The following is a 16,537-nucleotide window of genomic DNA, read 5'->3' as shown; positions in this document are numbered from 1 at the left end:
AGAAATACTGGAGAGTGAATGTTGTGCCATCAAGCCGGGCCCTTCCCCTTAGAACTAGAGGTACCTGAAACACCCAACAACCTGTAATCAAATGCTTAGTGAGTTCCTAAAATACATAAAACATGCAACCACATAATACCATGCAAAAAATATATAGAATTGCCATGGAATCCCTCCATGGTTTTCACCTGGAATGCCATGGGCTCCCCCATGGTCTGATAACCAAGTGCCATGGGCTAACCCCATGGTCTTTACTTGGAATGCCATGGGCTCCCCCATGGTCTGACAACCAAGTGCCATGGGCTACCCCCATGGTCTTCACATAAGTCATTACATGCCAACTATAAAAGCATTGCATATCAACTATTAAGACCACATATCAAATAATGGGTCGACATTGGTGCCTTCGAACCATTGGTATGATGAGAAGACTCACCTCAGTCTGCTGAAAACAATAGTTGCTCGACCACCAATCCAAACTCTCACATTGAATAAATATAAAAATTACCCTAATTTGGATTATGACAAAACCTAGTCAAGGCCCTAAAATCCTAAGTCCAAATCCCTCCATTATGGCCCAAAAGTCTTTCCTTCACTAACGGGCTTAGTATCAAAGTCTAAACTATAATGAGCCACAAGTCCCAAAGGCCCCAAAAGAAGTTTCCTTATAACGGGCCCACCTAAACTTTGCTCATTTACACTAATGGGCCTAAGGCCCAAAAGGCACAACTCATGACCCTAGCGACCCATAATGGAAATTGGCCTACTTAACTTAACCATGCCACAATCGACGATGCATCCCAAAGCTCCTAAAGTCCACACGCAAATCCCACACCGAAAGCCCAAATTACCGAAACCCTCTACTGAGTACGTAGGGCGTACTCAGCTTGTACGTTAAGCGTACAAGATTAAGGGCCTATACGCTACGTGTACAAGCTTGTACGCCCAACATACTCCTCTGATTTGCCAACTATGCACTTAAGCTCTTATTTGGTTCACACACTTGCTCCAATACTCAAACCTGACCTCTTTAAGGTGAGTAATCACGTAAAGTTGCCAACTTTTCATGCATGCATGGCTTAAAGAAGCTCAAAAGCCCAAAAGCCCAAAAGAACTTAATAAATAACTTAATGCTTTCTTGGAGGTCACAAACACCAAAAAGTTTGCACCTTTAAGCTAGAAGAGGCCAATAAACATCTAGATCTACAACTTGGGCATCACAAATGGTCTTAACACATCAAGACCTTCAAAAAGGGACCAAGGAGACCAAAACAAGTCCAAAAGGAGATCTAAACAATAGATGAGCAAGGTATGGACTTTATACCTCCAGAAGCTCCTTAAGATGAAGGAACTGCTGGATCTAGAAGCTTCATCATGTTCAATAGTTGTACCACAAGCTCTTCTCCTTGCAAGCACACCCAAAATAGATTCCTTTTGACACTCCAAGCTCAAGCTCACTTTCAATGGCTATTAGTTTTTCTAGGGACGTTGAGAGACAAAGGAGGCTAATAGAAATGATTTCCAAAGGTTATAAGGTGGTTTAAATAGGGCACAAAACCACAACTTAGGGTTTTCAATCCAGGTAGCATACGCCCTGCATACCTCCTCGTACGCCTCGTATACAAGGCTCTGGTGCCCGATGAATGCGCGTCGTTGTACGATATGCGTAAAAGCGCGTACACCAACGTACGAGGGGAGAGTTTTCTTTACAAAATCTAGAATTTAAACCAAAAAGAAATATACCTGGATTTCGGAAGTTACACAATACCTAATAAATAATGTAGCAAAACCAAGTCTTTCATAGCAAAACAGTGAGCCAAATCACACTTTAAAGACCATACCATCATGATCATCACTAATAATAATAATCATGTCATCGACCTATAAGGAAAGAATTATCCGAACTACACTTATACATCGAAAAAATAGAGTCGAGTCATGGTTATTTGGTTAAAAACCAATCGAAGTAATCACCACAGAAACTTTCTCAAACAAAGCACGAGGGGCTTGTTTAAGGCCATATAGTGACTTCCGAAGTCGACAAACTTCACCTGGTTAGTTAGCAATAGCATGGGAGGATACATGTATATTTCTTGATGCAGATCACCATTCAAGAACGCATTCTTGACATCTATATGATAAATATTTCCTTGCGAATGGACGAAATTACAATCTAGGTGCGAACATTTGTCATTTTTAGAATAGGAAGAAAAGTTTCCTCATAATCCATACCATATTTTTGCGTGTACCCTTTTGACAACAATTCTAACTTTATAATGCTCAATAGATCTATCAAACTTTGTTTTGAATTTATATACTCAACGACAACCAGTCATGTGCTTTCTAGGCAGAACCAAAACCGGATCCCTTATATGAGCCTGATAAAGAGCTACAAGCTCCTCAACCATAGTGGTCTACCTAAGGGGATTAGAAACGACCTCTTTGTAGGATGCTGACTCAGAGAGACGATATACATTAGCAATAAAGGAAACAAATACTGATGAGTAACAGGAATAGATAAAGTCAGGAAGCTTTGTGGACTTCTTATTACGATAAGGCCTTGATGGTGGGGGATCATGATGATCTGCAGGCAGAGGACCAACGACATGTGGTAGATCAGTAGCAGGCGGTGGATCAGTGGTAGGTGGTGGATCATCAATATTAATGCTAAACAGATCAATAGTACGAAGCTCCTCTTGGGTTGCATCATGTGACCGGACTGGAATGCTATAGAATACAATATGCTCCAAAAATGTGACATTGTGAGAACCATACGGTTTCTGATTTGATGGATCATAACACCGATAACCTTTCTGATCAATACCATATCCCATGAATACACAAATGGTTGATTTTGAAGACAACTTATTGCTCTCTACATGAGGTTTCAAGACAAAATAGGTACGCCTAAACACTTGTAATGAAGAATAATCTAGAAGTTGCCTAAACAACATTTTATAAGGAGACTTGCCTGAAGTGTGCGTAGAAGGAATGTGATTAATAACGTAAGTGGTGATATGAACAACTTCTCTCCAAAACACATTGGGAACTTGAGCAAAAAGTAACAAGGATCTTTCAGTTTCTAGGAGATGTCGATTTTTTCTTTCTGCAACACAATTCTGTTGAGGGGTGTCTGTACAAGATGACTGATGCACATTGCCATCAGATGCCAATAACCGTTTAAAATCATTGGAGGTAAATTCTCCTCCCAAATCACACCGAAAAATTTCATGATAACATAATGTTGAGTCTTGACAAGAGGTCTGAAGTCATTATATATGGTGAAAAAGTCAGACCTGCACTTCATAAAATAAACCCACGTATAACGAGTGTAATCACCAATGAATGAAACATAATAGTTAACCCCTAATTTATAGGTGATCGAAGATGAACCCCACACATCATAATGCACAATATCAAAAGGAATAGTAGAACGAGTGACACTTTTATTAAACGGTGATCAAAGATGAATCCTCTACTGACATAAGTGTAGCACTAGCAAACATAACATAGACAGGTGTATGAGATGATAATGATGCAAATGATGACAAATATGGTGACATGTGATGAGATGCACCAGAATACGATGAAAAGAAAATACATAATATATAGACTAACTAATTAAAATTTTCTAGCTAATTAGCCAACTTGAAACTCAATACAAAATAAAGCCTAAAAATCTTATTAGGCTATCATTCCACACTTTTCCAAATCCATTTTTTCTTAAATATAAACACTATGGTATCTAAACCTACCAATCGATCCCGTCCCATTCAAAGACTATGTTCATTAGTGAACAAAATCAACTCAACTTTTTATTAAAAATATTATATTTTTGTTTATTTTTTCAAATTTTTTTTTTGTTTATTAACAATATTATAAACTGTTTGTTTATCTATCATCTAGTCAAACAGTCAAACAATTTCAATTTTGTGCTCATTATCACTCAAATCAATTTACCTTTTTCTATTTATAAAAGTTTAAAATGATTATATACGAAACAATATCAGTATTACCCACTAATAATATTTTAAATCACTCAAACCAACGTATATAAGTTATTATTTAAAAACAATTAATATAGTAATATAGGCTTTTATTGAATAATATAATATAATCTTGTTTTGTTACAAATTTTATATTAATGTATGCACGGTTCACTAAAGTTGATTTCTTGTCAATTTATGTATTTATGCACACATAATCATTAATAACAAATTAATAATTTTAACAATCATCGATTAAATTTCCTTTTAAAAATTATCTATGGAAAAGGAGAAAGGGAAGAGGGAGATGATTGCATCCTTATGTGCAATGTTGTTCGATGTCCTTGAACGAGTTTCGCCGGGGTTTTCATCGAAGGAGAAAGGGAAGCCGGTGTTAGTTGGTGGGCTGAAAAACTTGAAGGAAAGGATATATGAGAAGTGGTGGTTGCGACAGAACAGAGGACGACGGAAAATGGTGGCTGCCGTAGAAGAGACAAGGGAAGGGGAAGTCGACAACATAAGAGATGGGGAGAGTATGGTTACAATATTTAATCTATAAATAATAAATAGATAAAAGACAAATAGATAAAAGAAGTGATTTTTTTTTTTATTGGGAGGGGGGTGGTGGGGTGGGGGAGGGGAGGTACTTAATTAGTTAATATTTTATGAATTGAAATTAAAAGTTTAAAACATAACAAGTGAAAATATTCCAAAAATTAAAAGAAATCTTATCTTAATTTTTATTGGAACGTCGACAACAAAAATTATTCATTTTAAGTACTAGTGTTTATTAAATTTCCTTTTGAACATTGAGTCAAAAAGTAATTCGGTGAGTTTCTTTTTGTTGGATAATACCATGGCCCAGAGAGCAAATCTCATCTCATAATGTTTCCTGGAGGAGCTTAGAACTCTAAAAAAAATATATTAAACCATCTCTTCGAGAAGCTCAAAGACTTCATAAGGCTAGTGTCGATCTATAAATACGAAGGAGATTAAGACTACTAGGTGTGTGCAATATGTTATTACTTATTTCATATTATCACATTTAAATTATCCACCTCATCATCCTAGTCACAATTTGGTGTTATAACATCAAGAGTAGAAATAGGCAACACCAAATAACATGGGATAACACATACTATTTTCTATTTCTTTTTTTATTTTTTTTGGATGTTTTTAATTTCTATTATTCTAATTTGTTTTATTTTTTTATTTACTTCATATATTTCTAATTCGTTTTATTTTTTTAATATATTTCATATATATATAAAAAAACATATAAATTAATAAAACATAATTTCATTAACTAGAAAATTAAAAACACCATACAAACTTAAAAAAAAAAAAAAAAAAAAAAAAACATTACAAACCAAAAAAAAAATTGAAAAAAAAAAACACACGATAGTCATAATAATTACAAAAAAAAACACCGACAAACTATTCTTCGCCCAAGTATTTTTTCTCAATCTGTGCCTTCATCCTCTGTATAACTTCAGCTTGTCTCGGTGGTAAATTTTCTTCGTTTGTTGTAAGAATTGCCAAATCCTTCGACATGCGATCTTCTTAGGCTTCTTGACGAAGGAAATCCAAATGCTCCCGTTGCAATTCGTATCTTTTATTTGCGATTTCCGTGTGTGCGTCGAATTTTTTTTTTCATTTCCTCGTGCTCTCGAAGCCGACTTTCATTTTTCTCCGCATGTCGTTGAGTGCGTTTCGCTTTGTCGCGCCCCATAGGTCGTCGTGGCGGAGAGATTTCCTCGATGTCATCAAACTCGTCCGGATCTCATCGGTGTCCGCGTTGAGTTCGATGTTCGTGTGTCCGTCGGAAACGTCAACCGAACCCGAACCACGAGACCTTTTGGATTGTTGTTCCGATGATGTTGGCGTTTTCATCCATTTTGGATCTTTCCTCACTAACTCCCATACTTTTTCATACTCAAATACGTGCCCCATTTGCACGTGATATTCCTCCATCGCGACTTTAAACACATCGAAATCATAGGCACCACTCTGACGTTGCGAAGAAATTTTGTTGTATATGGAATTGAATTTGGTGCACTTCCGGCTAATTTGAGTCTACTTGCCACTAAGCATATCATTATTGCGATACGTGTCACCCTTGTTCAAAATTGTGCGGAATTTGATGATTACGGCATCCCAAAAAACAACTCTCTTCATATCGTTCCCCATAGTTGGTTGTTTTGAAGTACCGCACCAAGCCGTCGCCAACACATGCTGTTCCTCCGGTGTCCACCATGTTGGAGGTGCTTCCGTTTCGTCCGTCCCGACAACGACCTCTTTCCCTTTCTTTTTTGGTCTCCCTTTTTTTCCCGATGCTCTCTGACTACCACTAGCTTGCGTCTCGACAACGAGTTCTTGCGTGGGTGTGGGTTGTGTGACTGTTTGGCGCATAGGACCGAATGTGGTAAAAAGATTTTGTTGAATGTTTGCATTTTGTTGCATAAATGGCGAAGTAGGGAATTGTAGTGGGGGTGGATCGGGATTGAAAAAATTGTCGGAATATGGAATTTGTGGTGAGTTTTGGGAGGTTAGAAGCTTCATGTATCTCTCATATCCCGCAAAACCTAATGGAGTGGATGTGTTTGTTTTCGGAGGAGGGGTATTCGGGTTTTGATCCATAGAGGGTAATTTTTTTTTGAATGAAATAGAGATGGATATAGATAAATAGAGATAGAGAGGTAAAATGATATATGTATTTGTTGATATATATAAAGTTAATTGAAGAAGTATTTTTTTTTATTATTAATTATACCGTATGCAACGGTATTATTACCGTTTTTCAACGGCTAAAAAACAAAAAAAGTTCGAATTCTACACGTTATAGCTCGTTATCGTGGTAACATCTCATGGCGTAACGCGCCTTAACGCGACCCTGGTGTTCCGCACCATGGCGCCGTTAAGGGCGTATGCCACGCCATATAACGCGGCTACCACGTTGCCCACACCCGAGAGTCTAAGTATCACGTTTGATAGATATTCTATGAACACTTTAAAACTTACAATAAATTATTTATAATTTATTTTTTCAGAAAACAATACAAATTCAATTATAAAAATATCTTAAAAATTAAATACGATATCTATATGGAAAAATATGGTATATTTTTATCCAACACCTTCGTTATATTAGACGCGGGCAAAAAACCGTTTTCACAGCGATTTTATTTTTAAGATCCACACTTTACTGATCTAAAACCAGTATAAAACAGATGAGTCCTACAGCGTACAAACAGAAACAGAAAGTCCAGCATTAGGTCCCTATTTTTAGCAACCCGACAGTTCAAGGTCAGTCCCAAGTTGGTCTTGGGTCTATTGGTTTCGTAATTATTTAGCGAAATATTAATAAAAAATTAATCAATTTCCTAAATGTTTTGTAATAAACCAAGTTTCTATATTGTAACCACATTTTGTAGAGGGCCCATTATGAAATGAAGTTGGCATAAGAAATGTTATATTCGACGATATTTAGCTAAGAAGTCCTCGTGAACTGAAGCTCTGAACTCTGAAGCATTACGAAATGGGCCACAGACTGCGTTCCACTATTCACAAAAAAATGTTAAAAACTTTTTTAGCGATATGAAATTTACAATGCATTCTTACGATTTTTTTTGGGAGAAAATTATGATTTTATTTTTAAAAATGTTTTTGGTATTTTTATATGGTATAAGTTTTTAGAAACCACTTTTGTAAGGTAGCTTAATATTAGGAAAACAAACGTTTAAGCTAAGAGAGATTGTACCAAAAATTTGTTTTTAAAAATGAGAAAAACTAAAAAACCCCTTAAACACGGGGAAACCAATTTGGCAGTGAATAGTGGCTTTCCACAGTGTCCATTGCAAAATTGTTACTTATTTTGAAGAATAAGTAAAATGTTTGGCTATTTTTGACAAACCATTAAGGATATAGATGATAATTGTCGTTTTCTCTCACACACACACACATATATATATATATATATATATATATATATATATATATATATATATATATATATATACCACTGACATTTAATTAAAAAAAAGTATTATCACAATGCTTTAATATAATTGTGAACTTATAAAAATAGTAAATATTTTATAAGTAATAAAATGTTGAAAATACATATTACTTGATGTGATAATTTTAGTATGTGGTTAGCACGAAACAAAATGGATTAAGAGATTGGCAGATGGCCTTATAATATGATATACTTCTTTTATATTTTATTTAGGATTTAGGATGATGTTATTAAAATTTCTTGGTACCCTTATTAAGGATTTAAATAAATTAAAATTGTTGAGCTTTCTTGTTTTTTTGCAACAAAATAGTTCAACTTCAACACAAAAATGTCACTTTAAAATCTGGTGGGACGATTTATAAGGAAACATGTTAAAGATTGATGTGAAAAATACATATATTTTAAAACTTGGATGAACTTTAGTTGTCATAACCTTTTTGATTCTCGTTACAACTTTAGTTAAAAACTTGGGTTTTGAAGCTCCAATCACAAACTTTTATGCCCCATTCGTCTATATACAACCACAAACATATTCAACAACAAATTTATGATCCGAAAAATAGGAAAATTTGGATTATATACAAATCACAAATGCACAACACATTGTAACGGTTTAAAATAATAATAATAAATTAAACTACAAATGAATACTAAAATGGGTGGTTTCATCACCTTTGGATAAGTAAAATGTTGAGTTAGAAGTCCTATTTTGGAAGTCAACATTGACCATATACTCACCCAAGAATCCATCAAAGCTAAAAGTCCCATCAAAATCACTTTGACCATTGACCACACCTGTTGACCACTCTTTCAACAACAATTTATCCACAACATCACCAGCAGGAAGATTATGAAAATTGGAATCTGTTAGACACATTTGGTAGCACCCATTTGGATCCATTGCTGTCCATAGCATTATCCCACTCACTGATGGGTGAGAGTACACTTCTCTCAACACTATCTCCAAATACTTCCCCTATATATTAATTAATTAAAACAAAATTGATATGACGAATATATGTTATTATTCTTTTATCTTACTATTATGATAGTTCAATCCATAAAGAATAATAGTTGAAAATAGTTTTTTTTATTAAAAGGATAATCACCTGAGTTTCTTGATCAAGGGTGTTGCTGATATCAACTTCTGTAATCCAAATCGGAAGTTCCAAACTAGCAAGCTGATCCAAAACACCTCTAATCAATGGCGGATTCGGGGTTACAAAATGACCTTCCAACCCAACGCCATCCATCATAACACCGCCTTCTTCCACCTCCCTCATCCTAGCGGCATACGCGGCGGCGCTGGAGTTCAAATCACCACACGTCTCCACCACATTGAAATCATTCATAAACAACAAAGCCAAAGGGTCGGTTTCATGAGCTAATTCAAACATTTCCAATGACACATTCTGCCCTAATCGTTGCTCATAGAAATCAAAATGTAACATCTCATTAGAAACATCCCAATGGATGAATTGATTCTTGTAGTGGCTCATTAGGCTTTGTATCCGTGATTTGATGGCTGAATTTAAGGCGTCGCCGGTTAGGTTTTGGACCCATGAGGGGATGTAGATTGGGTCTTCCCAAAATATGTTATGCCCTCTAACTGTTATCTGGTTAGATCTGATGAAGTCTAACATTTGATCGGGTATGGTGTAGTTGATGATTCCTTGTTCGGGTTCAGTTTCACACCATTTTAGCTCGTTCTCAAAGACTGCTGCATTGAATCTTTCTAGGAACCATTTCTACGAACGATTGTTGACATTGCAAAATAAAAAATTTGAGTTTTACTATTACATCATCGTATTTTATGTCTTTTTTCTTGTTAACACATTGTAATTTAAAATTATTTTAACATTCTTTATCAAGAAATTGTACTAAAAACTTTTACCCAACGATTAGCGAAAAAAATGTTTGGAAAACATTGATGCAACTTATTAGATTTTCAATAATAGAAAAATAATAATATTGTTTCGATACTATTTCTTGCATGTAACCTTTTTTTTTTACCTGATAGGGTATGTTTCCTATGACTGTCTTGGATATGGCTGAACCGAAAGGGAAATCTCTAGAAATTTGCTCGACTTTGACTCGAGCTCCTTGGATACTTTCGCCATTTACATCGGATACATGAATAGTCACTTCACGCTTTCTTTCCTAAAATAGAATGTGTATAAGTTTAGATTATTATATGTCCGAAATAAATTTGAATAGATATTTGGAGTTTTGTAGCATTGTTTTTATACTTTGTCAATCGAGTTTTCTTGGTTGTTTTGCCATTGTTGAGGCGTGAAAGGTTGCAAAGAAGCGCTTGCAAGTGTCACGTTGTGCTTGTTCCCAAGTGAATCCTACAAGAAACATGAAAATAGGTACATCTAGTGGAACCGTAAAATCTGTAAATGGAGAGAAATTTATTTATTTATGATTTTTTTTTTAACATTTAAGTTAACTATACAATTGTACACAAAATAAGGTACACTATTGCGATATGGGTTTACCAAAAAATACACCATGGCATAGCTTGAGGCTGAATCGAGTACAAATCCGCCTTTTATGAATGACCAACAATCGCTTTTGGCAATGACATTTCCTATACAAATGTTAGTGTTGTTGTCTAATGATAGGCTAGCTTTGATCGCTGTTGCATTAGAGCCATTTAGCTTCACCCAACCTATTGGATAAAAACGAGTGAAAACTATAAGTTTTTTTAGATTTACTTATATACAAATGTTGGTAAGACTTTTCAAACTATAAGGTTGTAGCAAGAAAACAATTAAAATTACAATGTTATAATTAATAAGTGGACTTTTCAACAATAATGTGTTAATAAAAGAAATTTTGAAAGTAAGTTATAGAATAAAGTAGAAGTATATTGTTTCATGCATTTAGCCCATATCTTTATGTACTATTAATAGGCAACTACTCAACTGGAGAATGAGTAGATTGTGTTGCCGGAGAGATTTGGTAACACGAATGTTGAAGAAACTGACTGATTTTGATTAACAATTATTCCGCCATTGTAAAGTGGATCTTCAGGCTCGTTTTTGCACTAATCAAGATGAAAAAGAGATGATTAAAGCACTTTAAAACGAATCCCAAAGCATTCGGTTTAAAACGTACCTCGATGTAGCCTGAATAATCATAAGTCGGCCCATCTACAAGATCAAAATACAAAAACCAACAATTAGTCATTAGTTCAAATGCCAAGAACAAAAAAAAAAAAAAAAAAAAAAAAACAAATTAAACATCTTTTGGTGATGGCGTATGACCTTCAGTTGCTACTGAAAATACCACAAGAAATGAAACGAAAAATTTCAAGAAAATGAGTTGACGGTATTTCATGTTTTCTTGAATTTGAATGGGAGAGACGTTTCATGCGTAGATATATGAAGGATGACAAAACTAGAAACAAACAGTTTAAAATTCATGTATTTTGTTTCGAAAATGCCAAGGTTTTGCTGTTGTTTTGTACTATAATTATATATTTATTATTTTATTATAGAAAGATGTTAGTATTTAGTTCTAAGTTCGTGTTTTAAAGTCGTTTGGAGTTTGGACGGTGTATATTTGCACGTTAAATTAGCTCTTTCTGTCGGTTAATTTTACTACTAACGTTAGAGTTCTGAACATTAATTTTTGCTGTCTTTTTTTTTTTGTTTTCTTCCACGTACTGCTGGCGTCGATATACTTCCAAGGCCGTCGTTACTTACCGCTATGTATTAAGGTGTAAAGTTTACGGTGGTGTTAGACGTGCAATTAAGTGATTAATATATGACAAAATTACAAATATGATCTATATTTTGTTAAAGTAAAACTATACGGTTGTGATATAAAAATATTTGGTGGTGCATCAATGGTCTAATGATTAATTTTGTGCCTTTTTATCCCAAAAAAATTAACTCTAACAATTTGACAGTTAATTTTTTTAAATTAAGAATTTTACAAATTTTGTGCGTTTTTTGTCCTAAAACATTAACTCTAACAATTTGACAGTTAATTTTTTAAAATTGAGAATTTTATTTTCAGGCTATTTCGGCAACCAAACTAGTAGGATCATTTTGGTCTCTTTTTTTTCTTTTAGTTTTTAATTTTTAATTTTTAATTCAATCAATTATTATACATTAATTTTTTTATTATTATATTTTTTTAGATTAATTTTTTATTGTATTATTATATAAAAATAATTATTATTTTTAATATTTAATATTTATTTATTAACAAATATTATTTCATTAGATTATTAATTTCTTTTTTATTTGATTATATATATATATATATATATATATATATATATATATATATATATATATATATATATATATATATATATATATATATATATATATATATATATATATATATATATATATATATATAGGGGATAGGGAATATACATTACAGCCCCACTTAAGCTTAGGTACAAAACCACTAAAATATGTCGTTTTAACTTAGCAAATATACTCGATTTGGTTTTCACTTGGTAAATATACCTCCTCGATAACATTTTCTTCCTCCATTATCATTTTACCATGCTTGTTTTCTTTCCTTAATTATTGTTAATTACTTCACTCCAGTAAACATTACTTTTTTTTTTCCACTATTACTAAGGTCGAAGATAATCAATATTCTTGCTTCCTTATCAAAACTATTTCGTTTATCTTGAATCTACATCATCAAGTGTTAATTGTGAATCCCTTAACTACAATCTTTATATAGTAAAACAATGTATTTTCATGAGGTTTAGTACCTAAGCTTAGGTGGACCTGTAATGTATATTCACTTTTCCCATATATATATATATATATATATATATATATATATATATATATATATATATATATATATATATATATGTATATATATATATATTAAAAATGGACAATGCTTAGGAACAGTACCTGACTAGGGTACTGTTCATGAAGTTACTTTACATGGGTTAATGTACCGTGGTCATCCCTCATCTCTGTTCCTTCCACTACCATGGCATCCAATCAGCTTTTTTATTTCCACCACCTCATATCTCTCGATTCTACCTTATATTCCTTCTGCTCTCTAAACAAACCTCCTAAATTCCTCTAATAAACCCTAATCACTTTCAGCCACTATCTCCTTCCCCTTCAACCACTTATATCGCACCACTCAACATCCAGTTTAGCTAGATAATTGGCACAACTGATTACTTCATACCGATAGAGTGCTCCAAAATAGCAACAATACAGCCTCAATCTCCCATGAGGACGCTTCATGACGAGGAAGATGAAGAAAACTCATACGAACGATACAACCGCATTCTGCTGGTGTTGTTTGATTTTAGCATCTACGTTGAAGTAACCCGGCCTCCATGTCCCAACTTCAATTTTTGGATTTCAAGTGTTCTCTAAGTTCAATACCAAAGTGACGAACTCAGATTTACTTTTTATTTATTTATTTATTTTTAGTTTTATTTTTATTTTTATTTTTTATCTTTCTTATGCTTTCGTATTTCATTGTCTTTGAAATTTTAATGGTGAGTTTGGCATCTAAGCTCATCCACCTTCTCGCAGACCCTAGCTATGCCTTGCACTTTACCTTCTACGTTTCTGTTTTCCGATCATTGACATTTTGTTTTCCAGTCTATTCTCCACCGATATGTATTTTCCATATACCTTCTATTTTCTTAATCTTCTGGTGGCAATTTTAGATTTTTTATCGTCCTTCTCTTTGACAACAATATGGCTTCCAAAATGAAGGGCAATTGAAGCACGATTGTACTGCCATTACGATTACATAGGTAAATAATTCCAAAAACAACATGAATAACACCACACCCACAAGTATGTAATTTCTAAATTGGAGTTTTGAGCTTAATCAATTTACATTCCTTGCTATGACCTCTTATATTTACATCAAACTACAAAGCATACTCTCTCTCTCTCTCTCTTTGTGTTTCAACATTTTTTTGTTAATATTATTAAATTTGTAACATTCCGTTTATTAAATAAATAAATATATAAAATTAATAACTAAATAGTAGCCCTAGATTCGGAATGATTTAGCAAGACGTTGGTTTCGGGGGTTAAATGATATAATTTGGGCTTTGGGGGTTAAGAGTGTAACTACCGGACTAGTTTGTAAAGAATTTTATGGGTTGAGGGTTGTTTGGTAAATTATGGATGAGATTTTCTAACATGTGCCCTCAGGCACATATAAGAAGCATTGATTAATAAAAAATATTAAAATAATTAAATGTAAAATACATTAATTATAATGAATATTACCATAATTAAAAGTGAAAAACATTAATAATCTCCATAATAAATGTATTTTGAATTTAATTATGGTAGTATTTTTCAAAATTAATACTTCTTATATGTGCCCTCAGGGCACATATTAGAAAATCCCATTATGGATTTAATTTGAAAAGGATTTCAGAAGTCAGGGTATGATTGGTAATTATTGGACTTATTATCAAAGGATTTTTGGAGGTAGGGGCTAAAGGGTAAATTCTGGATTTAGGTTGAAAATATTATGAATGGTAGGGACTGGTTGTGCCAATTTTGTTTATTAGTTTGAAAGGAGTCACGAGATTTAAACCCAATCACCTTCCTCCCCCCTTCCCGCGTTGAACAGGTGCAGCTAAACCCTAACCCTAATGTCACCCAACAACCGCCACCTTATATCCCTAACCACCGGCCGCCGCCACCATCCATTTAGCTTGTTTTCCAACCAGCTAGCAGCCACCAAGCGACCACCCGACTTCCCTCATTTTCTGATTTGTCGAAGCTCCGAGCAACTTCCATTCTCAGCCGACCGCCATTCGCCATCATCCTGTCCAACAACCGCCAACGTCTATGCCGCCATCCAGCGTCGTCGCTCCAGTTACCGATTAGGACCTCGAGTAGGAGTCTTTTTCTTCTTTTTTGTCGCTGCTGCTGTCGTTCGCTCCATCATTTCTCTCCATTACTACAGTGCTACACCGCAACCATGACCATCGTTTCCGTTGCCGCTTCGAGCGGCTGAAGAGTTGTTGCCGCTGCTCCGACCGCCATTCCCACCTCAAGGGTAGCCATAAAATCAAATTTTTATGAAGGAGGAGAGAGGGTTTCCTTCTCTTCCATTTTCATAAATTTCAAATTCTTTATAAAATATCAAAATTTTTTATAAAATATGCATCTTAATATAGATTTTACTCATAAAATCTTGATTTTTGTCTTAGAAAATAAGGTTAAATATTGATGACTTAAATATTATTTCTCCTTGATTACATTTTACTAAATTTAGTTATTTTAAATTAATATTATCAAGTTCATACCAAATTTTATGGATTTTAAGGCGTTAATGTTTATAAATTTGAGTTTTTAGGGTTATTACTGTCTTGAGATTTAATAAATCTTTGGATATCAAAATTAATTAAAATTTGAGACTTCAAACTATTTTAGAGTTTCATAACTCTTATTCAAGTTAGAAGTAATGTTTCTAATTTATTTTTATCAGTTCATTGACATTTCTATGTAGTGGTTTCGAGATTTAAGTGAAATTGAGGAATCATGTATACTAGTCCTAGTTTCAACTTTGACTTAAGTTCCTATGAGACTCGGACCTAATTTATACTTCTAGGTCAAGTGCATGAAGTGTCTACATGATTCATGCAAAGATATTCGAGTCAAAGAATGACCCGAATATGGATAGTCACTACAGTTGAAGTAACTATAGAAGTCACGTATCAATGTGAAATCTAAGTACACTATCCATTGTTTCTAATTGTTTCAATGTTTTTAGTAGGTTATAACTTAGCATCTAGTTACAAAGTCTAGTATGTGTCATGCCTATAGTCTTAACTAAGTTTATCAAATCTAGAACCAACTCGAATTTTGACGGTTGTCACAGTAATATCGTCATTTCATGTTTTTAGGGACAAAAATCACAACAAATGAATGCCACAGGGATGGTCTGAGTGCAAAAAATGTTAGGTACGAAACACGTAATTTTAACCAAATCATAGGGATGGTTTCAAAAATTTACTCTTTGATATATTTCTCTCAGGTAGAAAAATATGTTTGACTGACTATCTTATTGTTGACTACATATAATTATACATTCATGAGGCAGCCCATCAGCATTAGTATATACATGGCATGGTATTCTGATGACTGCTTGATTGTATGGTGGTTTTTATGTATCATGTTTGAGGGATTGATAATGGAACTATGTTAGGCTATGAGTCTAGATAGCCATAGTCAGCATACCCTAAGTCATTGACGTAATGGGCTAGAATGCAAATAAATTGTTGTCTCATATTTTAGGGGTGATGGCATAACAATTCTAGGCTGCAAATCTAGATACCCTAAGTCATTGGCATAATGGTGCTATGTTGCATGTAAACTTTTAATGGAAATAAAATGATAATTTATGAGCCATTTGTTCGTATGCAATATGTTTGATGGGTTGATTATGGAACAATGGTTGGATGTGAGCGTGGATACCCATAGTTGTTGATGGAACAGAAATAGGCTGCGAGTGAAATGTTAATAGTAGAAGCTTTTTTTTTTTT

The 16,537-nt window shown here is 33.9% G+C and overlaps 1 protein-coding gene across 1 annotated transcript; it reads right to left on the bottom strand.

Annotated features, from left to right (window-relative positions):
- Positions 1-8,536: 8,536 nt before the first annotated feature.
- Positions 8,537-11,349, bottom strand: LOC145038702 (endo-1,4-beta-xylanase 4-like). The gene is made up of 8 exons (XM_078986979.1): positions 11,277-11,349; positions 11,128-11,162; positions 10,936-11,056; positions 10,506-10,678; positions 10,254-10,355; positions 10,018-10,164; positions 9,114-9,752; positions 8,537-8,980 (listed from the first exon to the last, which is right to left on the bottom strand). The coding sequence occupies exons 1-8, from the start codon at positions 11,347-11,349 to the stop codon at positions 8,642-8,644; spliced, it is 1,629 nt and encodes a 542-aa protein (XP_078843105.1). The 3' UTR covers positions 8,537-8,641.
- Between the last annotated feature and the right edge of the window lie 5,188 nt (positions 11,350-16,537).

The sequence above is a fragment of the Lactuca saligna genome, chromosome 4 (genome assembly GCF_052625555.1).
Source record: "Lactuca saligna cultivar CGN05327 chromosome 4, ASM5262555v1, whole genome shotgun sequence".
Classification (NCBI taxonomy): domain Eukaryota; kingdom Viridiplantae; phylum Streptophyta; class Magnoliopsida; order Asterales; family Asteraceae; genus Lactuca; species Lactuca saligna.
This window is presented reverse-complemented; position numbering and strand designations above follow the sequence as displayed.